The sequence below is a fragment of the Pogoniulus pusillus genome, chromosome 3 (genome assembly GCF_015220805.1).
Source record: "Pogoniulus pusillus isolate bPogPus1 chromosome 3, bPogPus1.pri, whole genome shotgun sequence".
Taxonomy (NCBI): domain Eukaryota; kingdom Metazoa; phylum Chordata; class Aves; order Piciformes; family Lybiidae; genus Pogoniulus; species Pogoniulus pusillus.
In genome coordinates, this window is record NC_087266.1 from 49,839,973 (window position 1) to 49,863,883 (window position 23,911).

The following is a 23,911-nucleotide window of genomic DNA, read 5'->3' on the forward strand; positions in this document are numbered from 1 at the left end:
TTCAGCATGATTAACACATGCAGCAAGCTAAAAATTCACCATATACCTGATTGCCACTAAGATTCATATTGCACATGAACTGTGAAAACTTTCAAAAGATAAATGAGGAACCAGTACAACATGAAAACTTTTCTATGTCACAGCAGCTGAAATTATTAACTTGCAAGTGATTTAAAATCTTAAATTCTTTGGTATTAAAAAAAAAGCATCTCAGGTATATCTGCATACTTCCACAGAAAAGACCACTTTTTCCACCTCTATTTTTTATTATCAGAAAAAGAAAAATGTGGCAGTTTGTCAAGTATTTCTGCATGTCTGGCTGTCCATTTGGAGCCATGAGAATAGCTTTGCCAAGGCTGTCAGTTCTGGGCAAATGGCCCTGTGCATGCACCAGGACCTGCGCTCACCTGCAGGGTTTAGAGTATTTGCAAACATTACAGAGGCAGATGTACAGTGTGAGCTCTATGCTTTCAGAAGTGTCAGCCTCACAGTGCATGCACTGGCCATCTCCACAAAATCTTCACCCACAGCTCCTAGAAACAGATCAGCCTTGTAAGATGGTTTTGAATGTCGACCTCTTGTGCCTGCTTGCAGTAGATCTTCTTTGGTAAAAATTCTCACTGGCCACACTGTGAACCATCCTGAAGCAAGAATGTGTCTATACTAGCAAAAACCCAGGGCAGAGTGCCTTTCAAGGCACCCAGAACTGGGTGCTCCTGTTCACACTGGTTATTTGGAAGAGTCATGCTGTCCCTTACATTGCGCCGGGGCAGCGTCTGGGGCCTTACTGCTTCACTCAGGACTATGCCGAGAGTTGTTTTCTGAGATTGTCCCAATGGGTTGGAGAAATCTGATCGAATCCACAGTGCAGGAAGGCAGGATGAATATGGCCAGTATACCAGCTACAGTGCAGCAACTTTTACTCTGAAAACGTTCAGTAAAGTCTCCATGTGTCTAGTGCTACTTAAAAAAAAACCACACTGATGTCTTCTTTATTTTGTTTCTTATTCTTTTTTCCCCTCCCCAGCATCTGAGTCATAATCTGGAGGATATTTTGCAGTCATTTACTGCTGTGGATGACTGCATCATGCACATTAAACAAGTGTTGCTACTGTTCACTTTAAGCTAGCTCACAATCTGTGTACTCATTCAACTCTTTTCTCCAAACAGTGTACATCATTCTGAGCAGCTTCTATAAACAGACCAAGTTCTGCTTGCTATAGCAACACACCTCCAATAAGCAGATTTTCTGGTTGACTAAAGAGAGGAAAACCAGCATTTCTTAGGTGCTCTGAATGAAAATTGGGAGTTTCAATATACTTGGGCCAATAAATACCTGCTTCTGCTAACCCCACAGTATGGTCTTCGTTCATCTCAAGGTTTGGTGGATGCACAAAAGCTATTGTTAGTAATTGATAATATTTGATAATTGATAATTGTACATAAACTGGAGCCTGTCTCAGTGCTGAAAAAAGGCAATGTGACCTATGATGAACAGAGAGCAGTGTTTCAAATTGGGTAGCTTAAAATGAATCACAATTTTCCTGGTACATCACCTAAAGTTACAGGTATCAGTAGCCTTTTACTGGAAAAAAACAGAACACTTGCATATATACAGCTGAACCTTGACTGTGCAGATCAATGGGTTTAAAGTTTGAATGACTGCAGCATAAAATAGATAAGCTTGGCCCATAAATATGTTTGCTGAAATGCTGTAAAATGAAGCATAATCATAAGTGGAAACATTTACAATCTTGCTTTAACTATGAATCACACTTCTTTCTAAACACTGTTTTGTTTCTTGCTTTGGGCAAGATTCAAAAGTTGCTTCACTTAAAGCTCATGTAAGGGAGGAGGATGAGGGAAATTCTGCAGCTGAAGGCTGACAAAGTAGTATTTATTTGGCAGCATAAGTAAGCCTTTTTAGTCTGGCAAAAATGGATGCTTGCCTCTGCACAGAACTTGGATTATGAGAAGCCACCCTAGCAGGAATGAACGAAAGGACGACACGCAGGTGAAGACTGAATGCATGTCAGATGACTCTGAAATGTGTACAGTGATCATCCTCAGATAGGATGCAGTCCAACTTATCTTTCTGGGCCCGGCAAGTCACATGGATCTGAATGAGAATACCCACGTGTGTAAAATTAAGATGTGAGTTTTTACAATGATATCACGCAGCAGTTCAGCTCAATCTAGTGTTTTAAATGACAACATTTTCTTTCTGCGTAATATCACTAAGGTTTAACGGTGTTGGCAAGCCTAAAGGGTTAAGTATTTAATACTTAAGCAAATAGGATTTTAGTGTCATCAGCCCCTGACAGAAATCCCTAATTAGTTTATCTTCTGTTTATAATGATCATACCAGGGCTATCAAGAAATACTTTGGTGAAATAGGGTCAAGTTTTTCAGTCTGAATCTCCCCACCTCCAGCTTTGCTCCATTCCCCCTAGTCCTGTCACTACCTGAAAGCCCAAAAAAAAGTCCCTCCCCAGCTTTTTTGTAGGCCCCCTTCAGATACTGGAAGGCCTCAAGAAGGTCACCTGGGAGCCTCCTCTTCTCCAAACTGCACAGCCCCAACTCTTTCAGTCTGTGCTCTTAGGAGAGGTGCTGCAGCCCTCTGATCAGAAATGCTCCTCTGTTCTCTTGACAGCTGATCACGGATTTAATCTTTCAGTTTAAGTATGTTGCTCTCTCTGGGGAGGAGCAGTAATATGTTTCCACGGATTCCATCTTCCCAGCTGGGGAGGCAGCTGAAGAAGAAAGCACAGCTTATTACACCAAGGGTGCTGGCCCAGGCAAAGCCACAGCCCCAACTGAACATATCATCTCCTGTCAGTGTATTTCTTCTATGAATTGTACTGGGTAGATGACCAGGCCAATGATCTAGAAAGCAGCAACAACAGAGAGCAAGCATTCAACTCCTCACAAAAAGTTGGAGTAGAGTACCTCAACTGAGAACGCAATGACCACGAGGGCAAAGCAGATGACCAGGATCACAAAGCCAACAAGGTATGTGGCAGCTGCTGCTCTTCCCCACCCATAGTCTATGAGGCATCCTCCTCGCCCCTCGTGCAGCTCTCCCATGCGATGCTTGCTGCATGTAGGGCGCTGACTCGGACTCCAGCCAGCCCCTGCCCACCAGAGCAATGATGCCCCAGCAGCAGAGGCAGGAGCCAGCCAGCTGCACACTACCATCCTGCCCAGCTGTCGGGGCACCCAATAAGCCCGTGCATCACGAGTGGCTAGGCTGGGGCGCGGTGTGCCAAGGACGCTCTGCCGGGACGGGACGGGACCTGTACAGCACACCTCCTCTTTCTAAAGACAGTGTATCTCAAATGTGCATGAGTAACAACAGAAAGCTTTAAACATTTAATATGTCTAAATCACTGCACTATTTTTATTCCAAAACTGATGTCATCTTAGAGCCTTATTCAGGTCCATTTCAGAATTTCTGTTTGGGGCATTTTGAAGTATCTGAGAAAAACATTTCTATCTAAGAGCTTCTGGAAAAGGACACTGTAGATCTCAGGGCCAACATGCATCTAGAGATTGTGGGAAGTGCTCATAAATCAAAAGAAACAAAGAGCTGGAAAGTGCATTCAGTGCACCTGATATTAGCAGCACTCACCACCTCTGACAATTAGCTGGCTTACGAGGTGCCTAAATAAGGATGGATAAGTGCTTTGAAAAATAGCTTAATACATCATTTTTTAAATGTACAGCAGTGCTTGCTGTAACATTGCCATCACACACCATAGTCCAGGAGGAAAGAGAACGTCTGGAACACCCGCGGGTTATGTCTCTAGTCTTCACCCTGACACACACTGCACGTGGAGGTTGGCAGGGTTGGATTCTCGGCTTTTCCAGAGCTTTGTTAAACTCACTGGCGTACAACAGTCTGCAATTCATTGTCATTTTCAGGACTGAAGGCCAAATTGGTGTTATTTACAGAAAACCTTTTCTCCATATGGAAGGCTTTCCTTCTAGGAAGGTTTCAAATGCAGCAACTAATTCTGTTCTGCTCTTCCAGTGCTCTTGTACAAATTACAGTGGAACAGTTGGGAGTCCCTTTCTTTCTCTGGTAACACAAGTACTGAGGAGGGTTTTACAAGACCCATTAGTAAATGTTGCAATCCAGACACATGCTATGGCAAATTGCAATCAAGTGATTTCAGTGGGGACTTCTTCAAAACACATGGTGTGGTCTTTGGCACATAGATCTTGCCCTACTTTAAGCAGGAGAAAAAACAGGGAAATGAAAATAAGACAAAATGTAGATTAATATAATCTTAAGAGTTACGAGAGTACATGCTAAAACTTTGGGTTTTGCTTTTTTCAGCCTTCTATCAGTTCAGCTGGTTTGCATGTGTCAGCCTTGCTTAGTTCCTTTCGGAGCATAGTTTGGTCTTAGTTTGGGACAGAGATGTTACTGTACCTTTAATGTTTCTTATCTCTGCATTTTACAATTGATATACATTTAAAGTATTTTCTTTCGGTATGATAATTGTCCTAAGTCACCGGGATGATGGCCATCAACTCAGTCTTGTGTTGGCAAAGCCAAGTTAATGAACAAATGTACATTTGTATGGAGATGTGCACGCGTGGCTCTCGCTTTGTGACTATGGCTCTTTGGTGCAATCCGTAGGTATAGAATCTATTTAACAGGATCATGTTGTATCAGAGAGGGCTGTGAGTATTGTGAAAGGGTTGTCTCTGCCCATGCCCAGCCTTGGAGGAATAAGCCTCACAGAACAGTGCTGGCAGGTGTCTCTGGAGATCTAGTCCAGCTTCCCACCTACAGTCGGACCAGATATAGCAGGTATCCAGAGCGATGCCCGGCTGGGTCTTTAACGTAGGCACACACAGAGAATCGACATTCCTTCAGGATAATCTACTCCACCCGCATACTAAAGGCATTTTTTCCTTATGTCTAAATAGAATGCCCTCCACTTCAGTCTGCAGCCTTTGCCTCGACCTTTGTCATTAGGGACCCCAAGTCTTCCTCAGTCTAGGCTGCGCAGCCCCAGCTTTTGGCCTTTCCCCACATCAGATTTTGTTCAAATCCACTCATCACCTCCGCGGCCCTGCATTTCTGTCATTAGGTCTACGCTCATCACACTTCATCGAAGCTTAAGACAATGCTTTCGGCAGAGGTCCTGCTTCCTGCCACAGGCTGCCGGCGATGAGGCAGTAGCAGGCTATGGCCGCTGCGGCCGCCCGAGCGCCTGCAACACACCCCTGCGAAACGGTCACCTCCCAGCCTACGATGGGACAGGGTTAAAAGGAGCCCCCTTGCCCGCCAGCCCTCAGGACTGTGGGCTGGGGGTGGGCTGATGTGTATGGAAAAGCAGCCCGCTTGTCTTTCCGCTCTTCGGCCGAAAATGGGGAAGAGAACTGGCTCCGAGGCAGCACCCAGCTCCCGACGGCCCTACCACCCCGCATCGCCGCGGTACGCGCCGGGCGAGGAGACAGGCTTCGCCGCTGTCCCGCCTGCAGCGGCCCGTGCCATTCCCTCCCAGTGAAAGGGGGAAGAGAAAGTAAGCGGCAGAGCAGTCCCAGCCACCTCAGTGCCCTGAGGCCACCCTTCGCCCTTCTCCCACCCGCCGGGTGGCGCCGTCCCGCCGCCAGGCGCGGAGCGCTGGGCGAGTGGCAGCGCGCGGCGCTCCTTCCTTCCCCTCCGGCGGACCCGCCCCGGCCGCCATGTTGTGGCGGCGGAAGCGGCGACAGGAGCGAGGGTAGTGGCTGCGGCGCACGGAGCATGCACGGCGCGAAGCAGCGGCCCGCGGGCGCGCACCCTGGCCAGTGGGTGCTCATTGCACCAGGTAACCCCGTGGGGCTCCGAGGTGGGACAGGCTCTGCCGCAGCGCCGATCATGCATTCTCCACCGCGCCCCGCTGACTGGCTCTTGCGACACCCGCTCGCATCGCGGCGAGGCTGGGTCGTTGCTGGAGCAGGAGACGAGTGCCTTTCTCTGAGGGCTGAGGCAGGTCTCTGGACTGCTTTGTGCAGCCAGGCCTAGCCCTGGTGTACTAAGGACGGTTTGAGTCACTGCGTTTGCACAAGGCCAAACAGCGTATCACCTCTCCCCCCATCTCATCTCCAGGAACACTGTTTGGGTTAGTTGCCCAAGCCTCAGCTTTAAAACACTTTTGAAACCTTACATTCTAAGCCAGAGTGAGATCTCGGCTCTTCCTCTCCAAACCTTTACATGGCAACTCTGCTTTAAAACACTGTAGGCTTAGTTTCTGTCACTTGGCGCCGAATAAACGGGAAGACGCCTTTCCTTATGTATATTTCTGCCTAGTACCAGGTTTTAGCACTGTAAATTCACGGGTCACTTTTGTTGTTGTTACGGAGGAGGAGTAAAACAGGATGTGCTCAAACTCCCAGACACCAAGAGGAAGGAGGCATTTTATCAGTGATGGGTTTTTTTAGTTTTGTTTCCCGTAGGACATGCAACTTGGGCAATTATCTGTCAGCCCTGTACTGCGCTTATTTCTTGGCCTACACAAAACTTTTGAGTGTTACTTTCAAGCTGATTAAAAAATTTGCTTTGGAGTAAATGTATGAGCTTCGTAAAAATGTCTGTGATGATGCAAGAAATGCCACAAACGCCATAGCGAGAACTTAATTCAGCAAAGACTGAAAGCAAGTCAGGAGCTCAGAGTTGAGACATGCATCCATGAGAATTCAGGTTTCTCTAGTTACATGAAAAGCAGAACCATTCGTTATGACTTTGCTGATTCCTTGCTTCCTCTGGCTTTAACTTTTTAATTCCATCCTTTGGTATCTGACACACTTGATGCCTAAGAAAGGAATTTATAAGTGAGGAATCTCCTTTAATATTAAATCTGCAGACTAGCATTTAAAACTAAATCTTGTCTAAGATGTCTGGGTATGCTAACAGATGTTCATACTGTGGAAATATTTACAAAGATGCTTAACTTATGCATGAGTAGTTGGTTCTGTGCAGTGAGTTAAATTCTTCAGTAAGTGTTTGCAGGATTTGAGCTAGAGCTTGTAACTTTCATGAAGCCAGACAGTTTGTATTATCAATTGTGCCAGCACATCTCTGACAAAATTTATGTAGTACTCCAGACCTGTAAGAAAGTTTATTAAGTCTTAGCAGAATCTCACGGCACATAGTGACTTTTAAAGTATATGTGGCTGATAATTTCAGAAGTCCAGAACTGATGAGGCTTGCCAGTCATATGAACAGGACTGCTGAAATAAAATAGATTTCATTATTTTAGTTTAAACATTTTTTTTTTCATAAACGATCCTTTAAAGTTAGCATATATCTCTTTTAAAAGTTTTAAATTTGTTGACTTCTTTGCTGAATGGATCTCTGAAGTTCTTTATTGGCCATTTAGCAGAACTTGTAGTGGGAAAACCTGATCTGGTTCCGGATGCGAGTTTAATGCCACTTGTTAGCAAGTCTACCAACGGGTTCTAGGTACAAATAGTCCATTTATCTGTGACCATTATCCTATAAATAGTAGGTGGAAGGAGCAAGGTGTATTTTAATATTATGTAAGAAGCTCCAAAACTTTTCTTGTAATAAAGACGCTTTCTAAGCTCCCAGTTTTGAGTGATTGCTACTTTGGACCACTCACCTGGGTAGTGTGCCTCCAGCAGCAGCTTGTAATGTTAATAGTGTACACCATCTTACACAACCTAATACACTTCCTCACTTGGAGAAATGCTATTTACAAATATGTAAGGGATGAGTGCCAGGAGGATGGAGCCAGGTTCTTCTCGATGATGCCCAGTGACAGGACAAGCGGCAGTGGGTGGAAGTTGAGGCATAGGTGGTTCCGTGTGAACCTGAAGAAGAATTCTTTTCATTGCAAAGGTGAAAGGACACTGGAGCCAGTTGCCCAGGGAGGTTGTTGAGTCTCCCTCTGGAGATATTCAAGATGCGTTCCAGAGTGATCTGCTCTAGATGATCTGGCTCTGGCAGGGGGACTGGAACAGATGATCTTTCGAGGTCCCTTCCAGCCCCTGACATTCTATGATTCTATTATTTATCCTGCTTTGATTGTGACATCTTAAAAGTGCTTGTATGGATGGAGTTGGTGACTAGTTCTGCAAAGAGGCTAGATATCTTAGTCTAAAGGACAATGTGGTCTGTCACAAGTATAGAGAACTGAAACTTGCATTAAGTATCAGTATTTTGCATTCATTTGGGCTGTTAGAGATTCAACAGTAGCTTCCTACAACAAGGCAGATATATAACTGGAATTCTGAACAATGATGCATGTCTTGTTCTGATTCCTTAGTTATCCCTTAGATAGGTAATTTTAAGCATCTGATTTTGCGCATGTTTCTGACTGGTTTTGCTGCTTATGTGACGTGGAAACAACTGTAAGAAAAAGAAAGATCCTCACTTCGTTTAATTTCAGCAACTTAAACCTAAGTTTGATATATGGAACACCGCTGCTAACAGAATATGCTTGAGTGCTTTACTATTGAAGGCTGTAAAATTATTACCGATTTCCTCATTTCGGTACGTATTTATATGGTACACATTGCTGCTCTGCTGTTCAAAAGCATGTTTGATCACTAAGGAGATAAATTTTGTTTCTGGTTTCTTAATTTTTATGTTGATTTCAGTGTTCTGGAAGCAGCTCAGAAACAAGGAGTTTGTCAGCTAGAACTGCCCGTGTTTGTTTTTGAAGTTACGATTATGGCTAAAGGATTAATGCCGTTGGAAGAGTGGTTTTACTGGTGATGGGTGTTATCCCAGTGCTCTGGGAGCTGCTCTATGGAAGGACAGACTGTCACTTTATGTTGCAAGTGGTTAACTATCATTGTATTTCTGGTACTGTAAAGCTTCAATTGTTGGTGGCCATCTCATGCCTACACCTCATAGGACAGAGCTATAAACCACACAGCTCAGCAGCTGTTTTGTGTGGATTGTGAACTTGGGTGAAGTTGGCAGAGAGGAGCAGAATTGTGTGAGCTGAGAGGCAGAGTAGATGTTCAATCAGCCAGCCAGTCACTCTGTGTTTGTTGCACTGAGGCTTTGCCTACCTTCATTTTTTTATGGCATATTTTCCTCATTATTTGTTCTTGTCATCTGCCTAATGACAGCCTTTTCTCTCATCAGGCCCTTGCCACACCAAGGCACTCAGGCTGTTTCGCATGGAGAGGTACACAAGGGAGGTCTCAGTAGGAAGGGAGAAAGAGAACCTCAGACAGTGATATCTGGGCGGGTAAGCAGCTTCTAGGTCAAATAGCACATTTTACCTTTAATAATGATAACCTACCCTCATCCTGTTAAGAGCTCTTGTGGTGGTATTTCTTCTGTTTCTTATTTTTTTTTCCCCAAAGGATTTGGGAAGATTTCATATACCAGTATAGTTACCTTTTTATTTTGGTTTTATAAGCAAGTAATTGTTCCTGTATTAGGGAGTGGAACACCAGAGGCATGACAAAAGGTGAAGTCACAAGAATAGATAACTTAGTAAATGTTGGCCTGCTAAAGAAGGTAGGACTAGGAGAGAGTAATAACCATGTTAATCACTCCTGAAAAGCTTCAAGCCACTGGTGTTTAGAATAAGGTTGAGAAATGGATTTAAATAGTCGAGAGAAAATGATGTAGGAAGAGGAAGAGGGTAGATGGAGGGTTTGTTCATGTGGAAGATGGTGATGAGGGCAGAAAACTGGATCATGTGGGCAAAACTAGAGCTGTGCATGCTGGACTCAGAGTCAATTCTTTGTGTAGTTTCTTCAGTTGCAGATTAACAATACTATGGACATAGAGGCACCACATTTGGCCTAGAGCAGATTCAGCTCTACAGTAACAGTTTATTAGTTCAAGTGCTGTGCCATGTTAACACATCTCTGCTGTTTCCAGAACTAGCTTTGTGGCGCAGCTGCTTTCAGACAGTGTCTGAACTAATAAGTCCTGATGGACCCAGTCTGGCTCTGTGTGGATCCACTTGTGTGTTTTTGTGCTGTGCTCCATGTTCCAGGGGTTTTATTAGCTTGGCTGGAAGTCCAAATCAACTTGCTTTGTGCTGGGTAGTTGATGTTCGTAGTTAAGAAGTCCTCTCAAAACTGGAGTTCTGGAGGAATCTTGGTACAGAGACACTGAAGTGCTAATAGGTCCTGAAGGACCCACATGAACTTCAGCAGTGGGTGGCCAAGTTTCCAGACTGTGCTTTCCTGCATTTCTTGCAGTAGCTGGACAATCGGGAGTGTAGTTGGATCCTGGGGATGTTGTATTACCCATGTATCTGAGCCCCTCTTTACCCTTGAGAATGTACAGTATCCTATACAGGCTTCCTATTATTGATCTAGCTACTGAACAGGTACAAGGGAAAAGGAGTAGCTCCTGGGGATTAAAACATGGCCATCTCACAGCTAGAAAGTTGCTGATTATGTGCTTTAGTAGATGAGATTCTGTCTGTGTTTCTGTGTGTTCATGTAGATTTAAAAAAATACTACCAGAATGAATGAGATTTGTTTTTCTCTCTACATGCATATAGGAAATTTCTACTTGCTTTGTGAATTGGGCCCATGAAACTGCCCTTTTCAGTGTTTTGTCTGAAAGTTGTAAGAACTAGAAATTATTTTATAGACACAAAAATAATACTGGGACCCCATCCAATTGTAGAATTCTAAGGGCAGGACTCTGGAAATACTCAGATACTCAATATACTCTAATAAAGTCACTGTGTGTGATAGAGATCTGATCTGTCCTCTGTATAACAAATAAACATTCTTGTGTAATAGCTTCAAACTGGTCTTACCAGTAGCAACCAACATCACACTGGCTACTTAACCAGATGGGTGTGAAGGGTAGGTTTTTCAGTACTCTTTCTCAGAATAGGTGTTGTGTCAGAGCTGTAACTATTTGTATCCACGGGTTTTAGCAAAAAGGTCAAGAATTGAAGGCAGTTTCCTCTGTCTAGTGTTCAACTCTACACCTGAAGTCAAGACTGCTGTGTTTAATTTGTTCTGTGTTTGTATGAAGAAGTCAGGGGTTAGCTGCAACCTGAAAATTATTTTCAACCTTCTATTTTTCTCATCTAGACAAGTTTAGTTGACTAAACTAAACAGTCTGCTGTTTTCTTAAATAGTAAATTGATTAGCTTTATATGTTGTTGAGGTTTTTTTTTATGGGAACTGCCATATGAATAGCACTGGAAAGATTGCAAGAGGGAAGGGAAATGTAACAATCCTTTTATATTTAGATATTGCTTGTTTAAAAATAAAAGGAGCAGTTTCACATTAGACTTGGCAAGTTATTTGAACAAATCTCGTATATGGTAGAAGTCAGATGGAGGCAGAAATAAATGGACTGTGATGCCAACCTTAGGGCATGAACACACAGTAAATTAATTCTTCGTTCTTTCAAATGAGAATGCAAACGTTTTTGTCTCCATGCAACAAAAGAGGAAGCATTTGACTCAAAGATTTTGGGTCATGTTGAGGGAAAATTGAGATAGTAAAAGAAGCTGTGCAATACTTGATGCATGGAAGTGAAATCTTTAAAAAGTAAAATGCTTTAAAATATGAAATAGGCAGGGTGATTTTTTTCATGTATTTTCTGTTCTTGCACCTTGCACTTAACATTTGGATACATAGTTTTATTCAGTATTTGCAAACCAATTCCATTTATCTGCTACAAAATAGACAACATTGTTGGGCTGTTACGGAGCTTGATTCAGAAGCCATAACGAATGTAAAAATTGAACACTGATGCTTCCATAATAGTTAAGATAAAGAACTTGGAAATAAAGTGTACAGTAAGCAAATATGCATGTTTTTAACAGCTGAACTAAAACATTAGGAGGATTACATAAAATATGTGCACATATTTATATACCTTTTTAATAAGGTGAATGTGAATACAGTTATTTTAGAAGTATGCACTCTCTAGCTATACTTTACTTAACTTCCCCCTAAATTGCCATTTCCATCTCCTGAACAAAGTTTGCCTGCAGGTAATTTGCACCATTTCTTGTATGTCATCTCTTAAAAAGCATACTGAGCTCAACTGTGTATAAAGCAGATATAACTGGCAAGCTAAGGAGCCAGAAGGAAGCACAGCAAATAAAATAACTAAAAAGAGATGTTTTAATGTGTAACACCATCTTGTACTTCTGCTTTCTGCCATCTGGCTTGGAAGAGACCAACTTATGCCAACTTAGGCCTCTCTGCACATGAGAACAGGGCTGATTCAGCCAGTAATACAGCTGCACCAGTGTTGACCCTATAAATATTGAGAAGCCTGAAGTTTTTATCCTTTCTAGTGATAACCTGTTCCTGAACTTTCCAAGACTGACCTCTCCTTCATTTGGCTAAAACCTCTGCATGATCTGCCTAGCGTCTAGATTTCAGTAACAGATGAATTAGTACTGTCCACCTCTGCCAGTGAGTCCATGAACATGTTTTTTGGCCTAAGAAGTTAACTGTACCAGCATAAAGGGAAGCCAAAAGATGCTCTCAAGCACAAATCTTAATGTTTAGTTGTATTGCATTAGCAGTATGCTGAAGCAAAAAACCATTCAAACAATCTTGGTAGTATTTCCATGTAACCTTTTGCTCAGGATAGAAAACAGTGCCATTTTTAGATACTGTGTTTTATTACACAATTTTTCAGGTTAAGTGGGAGCCAGAAAGACTTTAATGGGTTTAAATTATGTCACATTAAATGTTATTTCCTTGGGGCATCAGATAATAAATGCTGTGATTACCAAACTGATAGCCGTTACATCTACAACAGGCGTGGCAAAAGTCCCCTTTCTGATGCTGGTACTAGGTATGAGAGGGTAAGATGGTGAGATAACATCAGGTTAAGATAACTGAGTAACAACTAAGAAGAAATTTCCCCAAATCAAGTGTCTTCAAGTGTAAAGCCATAACTTTTATGTAAGCACTGGCAAAAAAATAAAGCTGTTTGCAGAGGTAAATTGAGCTGTGTGGCATTTAGTACTCCCCTGAGGGCATCATGAGCCAGAGAAACAATAATGTAGTCTTTTAGCTCATCTCTTGCTTTCCCACCTCCATAACATCACATACAATCTAGTTTTCTTCTAAGTTTACAGTAGTCGAATACCCCAGTGTCATATATAGAGTAGGTTTTATTCTATGCCGTCTGCTGCTGCCATGGATTCTGTCCCTTTGCTCCAGTGACAGGGTAACCATATGGTGAGTGACAGTAGCTTACTGATACGGTGAAAATCAATACTTCTTTTTTGCAACTGGTTATTTCTCAGGTGGATCAGTGAACTGAGCTGGTGTACTGTGTGGCCACAAGATTGCTAGTTTCGTTGGAAAGAAAGTAGCAGTGATGTGCAACAGGTAGGGAAGCGAAGTTGTGGACCTCAGAACTGCCTGTTTCAGTGGCTTAGGATCTTTGGTCATTTGAAGATACTGATGAAGCAATCTGCAGTCTGTGAATACCAGAATTAGTTCATTATGGTAGTAGTTAATTACCTTACAACTTAAAAGTTGTCAGAAGTTTAGGTGAAGTACTGTTTTCACTGTTGTGTTTTTATTTTCAGGGCATACTGCAGAACAGAGGACACAGGCAGTGAATTAAAATGACTTCAGGGTTGACATTCTAAAAAGAACATAAATAAAATCATTAATAAATCTAATATATCTGTACCCTTTGGTTACATAGTTTAAAGTCTTCAATAAAATGCCAGTTTAATGAGCATCATCATAATGTCTCCATCTGACACACCTTTCAAGCATGGTTAGAAGTTAAGAAGGGAATGGAAAAGACTTGTGATGGTGACGTGTGGATTAATATCTGTTTTTAAATGAAATCTTTATATTTCCAGACTTTTTTAAATAATCCTGTTTTTTTGCAGAGTGATGGTGGTAGGGAAATTTGTGCTTTCGGAGGATCTTTTCCCTCTTATGCAGTTGACGGATATTTACAACTCTTTTGCTTGCTTGGCTGACAACTTTTTGCATGTGAATTCCATATAACTTGACATTAGTCTGTTAAATATAGTGTTGTATAAGCATTTAAAAAAAGGTAAATAGACCTTGCATCATCTATAACAATTTCATCTGTGCCAGCTAACACATTTTTTGTAATGGAGAAATTCATTAGTGCCTCATACCTGTATATTGTGGAAGAAATTATTGCCAGAAATCATTTGACAGCTTGTTCATTTTCACTTTGTTCTGTTTATATGTTTTATAGAATTTGCCTGGTTGTATGTCTGACCTCCATGAAATCTGACAGCCTTTTTCCTTTTCTGTAGTGGGAAGCTTTGTTTAAGCCTATATAGCTTCTTTAACTCAGCTTCAGGATTCTGAGGTTCCATCTGTAGACTTCAGTGCAACTAATGTACATATTACATTTTTAGATAGACTTTGTGTGATTTGGTTAATACTGAATGAACAATAGATTATAACTTAGGCAAAGTAGACATAGTTACCAGCCCAGTGTTGGCATTTATTTGTCCTGCACTGTGCTCACCTCAGAACTTCCTCCTCTGGTATAGCTGTAGCAGTACTGAATCTGGATTCATTATGCATTGCTGAGGATGTCTGTAAGTGCAATGGAGATAGAGACTTGCAGGAAATTATTGAAGTGGGTTTAGGCTTTAGGTGGGTTCAGCTGCCTTCTGGAAGTGCCTGTCATCAGACTTCCCTGGCAATTTAGAGATGCCGTCTTGGCATACAATTATTTGAGGCCCTCTGTACTCTTCTGTGGCCTTGTAGTGAACATTGTCCTACAAGAATAGCATGCTGTACTCGCCCGTCTGTTAGTAAGCTGAACTCTGCTAATTGTGAGTTAGTTTGATAAAGAGTATAAATTTTGTCAGAAAGGTCTTGCCTTTCTCACTTGTTATTCCTGTAGATGAACAAGCTCATGTCTGAGCTGTGGAAACTTGTAGTAAGCATAATGGCAATCATCTGAGGTTTTGGAATTTAACAGAAAACCTCTTCCTGTAACATCTGTTTTGTCTGCTTGTTTTCTTTAAGATTATTCCTTATCTGGATGTCTATCTTTAAAAATCAAATAAAAAAGAAAGCAAGCACCTAGTTTAGCTCTTAGGTTTGCTAGAAACATTGCCACAGTACTGCTCTCTAAGAAGACTTTATTTATTTTGATGTAAGAGATCCTTGCCGAAATACAAGTTCTGATCAATGTCATGACATTAAAGAAATTGATTACCTTTCCTGGCTACAAGCCAGAACACACACAAGCTAGATTTGGACATCTGACTTCAAAAATCCCTTGTTCAGCATTTTCCTAGCCGCAAAGTGTTTAAATTCAGATAAATAGGGCCTTCTTCACCTCTAAACCAAAACTTAATTTCACTCAAATTTCCAAACAGTCATTCTCCCCCTTGCCTCTCATTATTTGTTAGCTTAACATCCAGTAGAGCAAATTTGCAAAAATATGTTTCAGATATCTCTGGAAATGGAGAGGGATATTGCCTGTGTTTTGAGGAAACCAAAGATCAAAGAAACTCAAAGAAACAACTTCTGCCTTCGCGCATTCTTTCCCTTCATGTGTCTTTGTGCATGTGTGTACCCCGTTCCAGTAAACCATCTGTGGCACCTGTGTGGAGAATGTGATGTATAGCCAGGTCCCATCATAGAATCATAAAATGATTTGGATTGGAAAGGACCTCCAAAGGTCATCTAGTCCAACCCCCCTGCAGCGAGCAGGGACATTCTGCACTAGATTAAGTTGCTCAGAGCCCTGTCAAGCCTGACCTTGAATATCTCCAGGGGTAGAGCCTTCACTACCTCTGTAGTCACACGATACTGGGACTGAAGGCTGCAACTCAGGCTGTTCATTAGGGTAAAATTGTTACTGTCCTCTGATGAACCTCACAGAGCTTGGGGAGGAACATAACAGTAAATAGGCAGAGCTGTGCTTCTCTTCACATGGGAAAAAGCTAAGGCAGCTGCAGGGCCAGGCTATATACAGAGGGGCAGAGAGTAGGTGCTGAGCATAGTAACTGCCCTCCTCCTTCACAGAGCATGAGGAGGGCAGTTACCTGAGTCAGGAAGGCAGAGGACTGATGAGGAAGGGGTGACACACTGTATCCCTTGGATTTACTACATTTACATGCAGGTGTTGTAAGTGTGTTACTAGAAGGTTAGGAAAAGGACATGTCAACTAATTAAAGATGTGAAGTTAATTTAAAAGCAGCTATATTAGGAAGGACTGTGTGCTTAATTGTTCATGTGCATAGAAAATGCAATTGAGGGCTCAGCTGGACTCATTCCCAGTGTTCATAAATCTATGCATGGAAAAAGCAGAGCAACTGAGAGCTAAAGAGTTCCTTTGGGTTTTGGGGTTGGGTTTTTTTTGTTTGGTTTGTTTTTTTCTTTTCTTTTTTTTTTTTGTGTGTTTTGTTATTATTTTTGTTTTAAATTTTGAAACTCCCATTTAGTGTGTATGTTTTAACATGTTCTTGTGAAACACATCAAAGTAAACACATGCAGGGTATTTCTTTCACTGTCATTAATCACTGTACTGTTCTAAAAAGTAACAAAAAATACACTCATGTTAAACTGTGGTCAAGAATTGGAATATACACAGCTCTAGAAATTTGAAGATTGCCTTTGCCAGGGCAAATGTAGCTTGACAACTACATGTGTTTATGTATCAGCATATGAAGCAAATCTGGCTAGCAAATATGGACCTCTTCCATTAAAACCTCTCCATTTATATTGAAACATTTTAAAGCACTTTTTCAAGTCACTTGAAGACTCAGCTAAAAATTCAGGGTAGAAAATTATTCTACGTTCTCTGAACCACTCTGAGAACACTTAATTACAAAATGCACTTGCTTAAAAAAGCCCTGTTTATATCTTTACCTGGGGAGTTTCTGTTTGTGACACAACTGAATAACCATGAGTGAATGCGAAAGATGAGGGTTGTTTGGAGTTGGGTTTTTTTGCCACTGAGGTGCCAGTGAACAGCCTGTGAGAGGTCCACCTGTCCTTTCAGATGTGTTGGGGTTAGACTTTCAGCCAGGCGGAAAAACGGCTAATTTGGTTGGTTCTTGCTTCCCTGTTTTCCATAGACAAGAACCGTGCTATCTTCTCTGCAAACCTACTGGACACTACTGAAAGGGGAAGGACAACGTAGCATTTCTGTTCCTTCCAACAGCCTCTCTTGCAGATAGCTCTGCAAGCTGCTTCTGCTGCTCTTCTCTGCTTTCCTCAGCAGCAACATGATGCAAATGTCAGCCTGATCCCTTTCAGTCTGTTCTTTGAGGCCGGGATACTGGTTATGTATGCTTAAGTATTTTCCTTGCTCTGATGAATGCCTATATGAAAGGAACTGGGACAGAACGGGCAGTGTGCAAGCTAAGAAGGGTGATGCTGTCATGTTGCTCTTCACTCAGATGTGGCAAGTTGTTTTCATAAATAAAAGTTAGACTTTCCCTACAAAGAGAAGTTGCATAGAGCATAATTAACTGGTGATTCTTATAGATGTCTTTTTAGAGCATCCTTGGGGGTGAGGTTTCCTTTCTGGTTTGTTGTGTTTAAAAAAAAATCAGAGAGAAATCATGCTTTTGTGTGAGACTTCTTGTCTTTTTCTGCTTAAAGGCACATCAAAGAGAAACATCTGTCAATGGTTTAAGCCAGAGGTGCTGTATTCTCTCAGCTTCTTTTTCCTGTGGGAAGCATTAAATGCACTCTTTATTTTTCAAGATGATATATAACAAAAACAAGTGTGCATATTTTTCTTCAGAGAAGTAAAAGCCACTCAGAAAATAGCTGCCTCCCATTCCTGCATCTGAGGAGTTTCTTCTCCAAAATATTTCACCCTCCACACTTTCAACTTTTTAATGTCCTAAATTAGCAAGGCATTCGCATTGCCTTTATGACTAATCAGGGCAATAGTTCATTTTGCTTCACTGAGATGTCAAACTTAGGAGCTCTCTTGCCTGAGGCTTTCTAGAGGGAAATGGTTTTCAAAATATAAATCATTCCAACCATATCTTTCCTGTGGCAGATAGAGGGTGCCAGCCAGTCTGAGTCACCACTTAGGTCCCTTGATTGAGTTGGATGAATTTGGGTTGAGACATAAAATTTTAGGTAGAAGATACTAGAGTTTTCAAATAGTGTCAATCCCATCAATTCTAAATGTCCTGGAGAGGCATGGCAGAATGTGAATTGCTTCTCAATTTACAAGTTCATAACTTTTTCCTCTCTCCCTACAGAAGCTGCTACTGACCTGCCTAAAACACCTGACAGTGAACCTTTGTTTACAAAACTGCGCAATCCAAGCACAGGCAAGTTATGGGATTGTGACCTGATCCTGTTCGTGTTTTGCTTGCTTCCCCTCACCACCAAAATACTCGTATTTTTCAAGCTGAAAAAATGATGATAGTGTAAGTCTTACATGCCAAAGATGCTGCTGGCGATGCCAGATAATGAATGCTGTGCAAACAGTTAGGTTTTCTTTTATAATTTTAATTGGCCCAACTGTTCATTCATCAGGAGTATTGGCAGCACAAGAAAGGAATGTAGTTTAAGTTCTGTTTTTAAGTGTGTTAGTTTTTGGGGCCTTACAGTCTTGGGTGTTGAGCCTGGGCTTTTATCTGATTCACATTCAGGCTTCATACCATTCACATTACGCTATAAAATAAGTACTCAGAGTTTAAAGCAATTCAGTGATACTTACCAAACTTTTTGAGTCTTCTCATTTTTAAATCTAATTTTCTTCCTTCTCTGGTCCAAGTAGTTATGTCTCTTGTTAATATGTGATGAGGCCCTTTGCCTTCAGAATACATTGGAAAGATCAGCAAATATAGGTGATGCAATGCCACCACCATCCTACAGTTACTTTCCTCTAGTTAGATTGTTCCTTTTGTCAAGGGTTTGTTAATATGCGTAGTGTACAAATTGGAATATGAGATACTGCAACAGAAAAGTAAGCCTTTGATAGTATTAACATATTTTGTTTGAAAAAAAATTGTTTGTGCTTTTTTGTCTTTGTAAATTTGTTTTCTATAGATTTAGTTGTATGGTTTTGTTTTGGAATTCACTGTTTGAATTTATATATGTTTGTAATTGAAGTATTCAGGTGTTTTTTAATGTCACAATAAAGCACAGCTTTCTAATTTGTTATGTTTTTAAAAGCATAGATAATAACTTGCTTTTTTTCTGTGATAGAGGAAATGTATTTACGATAGAATCTGAGGTCTGGGGAAAGGTTTCTGGAGAAAACCAAAAGTACAATGATTGCTTGGGTGTGTTCCCTAAGAATTTACAGGAGCTTATTTATAGACCTGCATAAACTCTCAGTTATGTAGCCTATTATAAGTTCTGAAAATGGAAGAACTGAGAACACCCTATTAATGTATTTTCCTTACGTTTGAGTCTAACAGATTAATTGTTGATGCCAGATACTGTATAAATATGCACTGAAGGACTCAGCACATTATAGAATTCACACTAACCACTTCATTAAATAAGATCATGCACGGTCCTTTTTATAGACAGGTAAAAAGGACACAATTTCTATCCCTTACAAAGACTATAAACTAGTTCAGTTGGCAGTTTATAAGTACTACAAGAAGCATTTTTCAAAGTGCTGAACTGAAAGAAGGGGAATAACCATACCATAACACTTGAGCAACTAACTAAAGGGGCGAAGTTGCGTGCAGATCTGCCTAGGTTCTCCATACCCTGAGACTTTCTGTCTAATGACGCTGTTGGGTACCTATGGTGACTATCCTTCAAATATAAGCAAATACATTAAGGAGATGAAGTTAGACAATAAGGAGTGGTCCCTTTCCCAAGATTCCATAGCTCACCGCTACATTTGTCTAATGTGCTTGCTGGTAAGAGATTTATGTTGTTGAATGAGACCATCTGTGAGTAGCTTGACATCTGGTGCTTACCAAAATATGATGTAGACCCTTACTAAGTAGCACATGGTAATGATTGAAACCTCTTTCCCCCCTCTACATCTACTCACTGCTCCCTCTCCAAAAGAGAAATTGTACCAGAGAAGTGAAGTTACATCCTTAGGTGAGGTTAGACATCTGGTCAGCCTTTTGGATAAAGGGGAAGAAATGCATTATCAGTTATTTTAGGGAAGAGATGGTTCTGCCCATTTTATCTGACCTACCTCTACTCGTAGGGATCTCTGCGAACTGAGAACCGGATTATGCAGGACTGCCACGTTGTAGTTGCGCTTGTCTCTTGAAGATGGATTGATAACCAAGACAGGAATAGCCCAGACCAGACTCAGCTGACCAAATTTTAGTTGCCCCTTTTTAAATTCTGGCAACTTTCTGGTTTGGGTGTGGAAAATGCCAATCTTGTTTACAACATAATCACCCTTTCACTATAGCTCAGAACTATTGGGAAATGGGAGAACTGTGCTATGGGGTGGCCTGAGATAAAGCTTTCCTTTCCAGATGAACAAGATTCTGATGGACACTTCAAAGCAAATCTTTTAGCTTCCCTGTTCACCTTATTTGTTTACCCATTCTGAATCACTGGCAATCCATTCTGATGTGCCAAACCGCTTTATTTGAAATTATCACTTGAAGGTTTGAAACTTCTGTTCCCCTAACCCACAGTCTTGTATCTTGAAGACAAGTGTGACAGAAAAAAAGAGTTCTTCTTGTTTTCCACCTTCCCCTTCAGTATGTACAAAAGCTGATTTCCTTACTGATTTTGATTTGGGTTTTGATCAAAGGCTTTGTGTTGTGAGACGAACTATTCACATATTTATTGATTCAAATTCAGTTTGGTTTCTAGAGCTGGTAAATGAACATCTGTATATAATAGTTTTCTTTCTCTGAGCTTTCTTTTGTAGTGAATTTATGTAGAATATGTGTATGTTTGTATATAAGGTACATTCTTCAGATGTATTGGATATTCTTTTGATTTTTGTGAAAGCTTACAAACACAAACCAGATTTCTTTTCAACAGGGGAAGAAACCCTTTACTTATTCAACAGTGGTGCACGGCAGCTGTTTGAAGTAAAAGCTTTTCATGAGGAATATCATTCCTGGTTTATAGGTCAGACTGTTCAACAAGGTGAGTAATATAATGTATCCTTCCCCCAGCTGTAAATAACATTCATACTCAGGCCTTCCCTCTCTTTTCTAGTAAATTTACAGGTGTTTTTCCTAGTTGTCTGAGGCATGCTTCATCACATCCCCACCTTCTGACACACTCATTGGCCATCTGGATTTAACCAGGGCTGGGGGCTTTGTGGTCTCTCTTTAAAAGGCTGCCTTTGGCAGCCTCAATTAGACAGATGTTCATTTGTCTTTGAGGGACAGGGAGGGGAGTAATTCAATTGTATTTAAACTGAAACTTAGCTTGCCTTGTCAATCAGACCAGCAATTCCTCAGCGTAAGTAAAATATGTATTATCCTGTGGGAGGAGAAAAAAAGGGCTGGAAGGCCTTAGCTAGCTGAGCAGAGTGATGTGTTGGCACTCTTAGCATTGGAACACTTTCTTTTAATTACTTCTGTAGTCCCCAGTGTGAGTCCTGGGATATCAGGATAGGCCTGCTCTCTGAAGGCCCCATTTCAGTGAAGTGAGCCCATCTGTACCATCCCAGTCGTTCTCTGACCCAAGCTCACCTTTCTGAAAATGAGGAGAAAACGTAACTGCTTGTGACAGCTTCAAGAATCCTTTTTCAGTAAGGATGTCATTGGGGTAGAGTTTATCTACTGACAGGTCTATAGACCAAGCAGTAAGTATTGATTTAGAATGTGAAGGTGTATTTATTTTGTGCTTTTTAACTAGAAAAAAGTCCATTGTCATAAATAGAAGCAACTCCACCAGATATATGCCTTCTTAAATAGCAATACCCCAAAGTGTATCTTAACTTTTAAACATCCACTGCAGGTGCAATAGCAGTGCAGGGAGTATGTCTGTGAGCTTTGCCTTGCTTCATCTGAGGGTGATCCAAAAGCCTGGGTCTGCTCTCAATAATGTCGACATTGTATTCTCCTGCTCGCATTCTAACCTGTGTTTTGGCCTTTGGGAAACAGTTGCCTTAAGGAATCATCGCCTCGGTTTTCTTTAAAAGACACAGGAGGGGAAATTGTTCCTGAGTATTAGGGCTGCTGCATCTATGAAATGGTCAGGGGAAGGACACTACAGAAAAGCTGTGTGATTGCAGTTAAGGCAGATTACTTGGTTATCTGCAGAGAATGGCAGAGGTCTTTATACACTTACAGTGAGTCTGAACTCTTTAGAACAGATAGAAATATCTCTTCCTGGAGGTACAGTGAGAAGCATTGAAACAAGCTTTGAGAAAGTGGCTAGTGGGATTTTTTTCCCTCCAGTTTTGTTATCAAAGCTCTCTTGTTTTTAAGTAATCCTGGTGCTTGCTTTGTCTCATGCAGTGCATCATGTTTGTAATACAGATGTTAGACTGGGTATCAGCTTTCTCCAAACCACGGCCTTGCCACCTCATCTTTTGTTAGTTTTAGGCCTGTCACAGTAGGATTTCCTTTTCATTAATTATCTCAATCATGTGATTTAAAACACACATTATTTGCTTTTGGTTTGTTAATTAATGTTAAATTGTCATCAGTTATTTGGTCTCAATAGTGAATTTCCTTGATGCCACATTGTTTCCAATTATCTACAGTTATACTAAAGCCTAACTAAACCATTGTCCTGCAGTCAACTCCAGATGGGCAGAGGTGTCTGTTTCAGTGGGTGACCATGTTCTTCCTTTGTGTGTAACTGTGAATACAACATACTGAGCCGTATTTTTTTATCTGTTTATTTTGTTCTATTAGGAGGCTACATGCAGTCTCCCCTCACAGTTCAGAGGCAGCTCAAAATTAACGGTCTCTTGAAATTCTTTTTTGCACTGCCTGCCTCTTTTGCCGGCACAATATTGCCTTGCCCAAAGTATGAGATTAACAATGCTGGGTAGGTGGTGGCTTGAAACAAGTTTCTCTTACACCCAAATCTGCCAATAGAGGGCAGCTTCAATTTTCCTGCTTTTAGTGCAGTCCAGAAAAAGGAAAAACTGAGAGTGCTTGAAGCCAGCAGACCCGCCGTGAAGTTTGTGCTTTGGGTTGAGAATTGAGTTCTCTTGATATTTTTAATATAAAACCACAAATACTGTTTTCCTGCTCATTTTCTTAAAATACCACTGTACATACTGGGAAAAAATATTTTCTTGCCCACAGTGCTGAAAAACATTCTGAAAAAAAAATCACTATGTTGCACCTCTTGGCAATAAGCTTACTCTTACATATCTATCACTTAGATGGGCGCCTGCTGTTTGTTACACCAATGGACCCCTTATTTCTGATACTTTACTACCTCATCAAGGCAGACAAGGAGGTAAGCCTGCTTTATTTTTACACTGAACTTCTCAGAAGAAAACTTTGTTCCTGCCTTCATTTTCTGCACAAGTTATGTCAATTTTAGAAAGAGGAGCTTCCAGAATAATGGAAATTTAATTTGCACCTGAGATACATTCTCCCTAGAAGCATATTTGTTGCACAGTGTTTTGGTCAATACTGTATATTCTAGGAGTCAGCTTGTAATTGCAACGAACTCTAATCTCCTCCTTTTTTAAGAGAAGCAGAGAATTCCTTTTGTCCTTTTGTGAGAGCCTATTCCAGAACTATTGAATTTAAAATGATGAGATGTCATCAGAGTAGAACGAACTGGTGTCCTTCCTGAGACATCAGTGGATAAGTCATCTTGGGAAATAAAGGAAAAAAAAAAGAGTTTGGATGCTATGGAGGAGGAAGAAGAAACATTTCCGTGGTTGTTTGAACTTGAAAGGAAACATTGCCTCTTTAGAAGCAGCATTTATAGAGACATTGTATGGACAATCAAGTATCCAAAAGTTGAGTAGTTAATAAATAGCGTAATCAATTTATCATGGGTGTGTCAAAACTTCACTTAAATTTCTGAAGTGTATAAAAAGACACGAAGTTACAGATTATTA

General features: G+C 41.1%; 1 protein-coding gene and 1 pseudogene across 2 annotated transcripts in view; one reads left to right on the forward strand and one right to left on the reverse strand.

Annotated features, from left to right (window-relative positions):
- Nucleotides 1-2,673: 2,673 nt before the first annotated feature.
- LOC135188613 (p53 apoptosis effector related to PMP-22-like) lies at nt 2,674-5,763 on the reverse strand (annotated as a pseudogene).
- The window catches only part of RNASEH2B (ribonuclease H2 subunit B), a 38,002-nt gene continuing 19,764 nt past the window's right edge, over nt 5,674-23,911 (forward strand). For both annotated transcript variants that reach the window (XM_064176238.1, XM_064176246.1), the window contains exons 1-4: nt 5,674-5,825; nt 18,177-18,248; nt 20,905-21,012; nt 23,219-23,295. In XM_064176238.1, the coding sequence (XP_064032308.1) occupies nt 5,762-5,825; nt 18,177-18,248; nt 20,905-21,012; nt 23,219-23,295 (321 nt within the window). In that variant the 5' untranslated portion in view covers nt 5,674-5,761. The remainder of the gene's footprint in view (nt 5,826-18,176; nt 18,249-20,904; nt 21,013-23,218; nt 23,296-23,911) is intronic.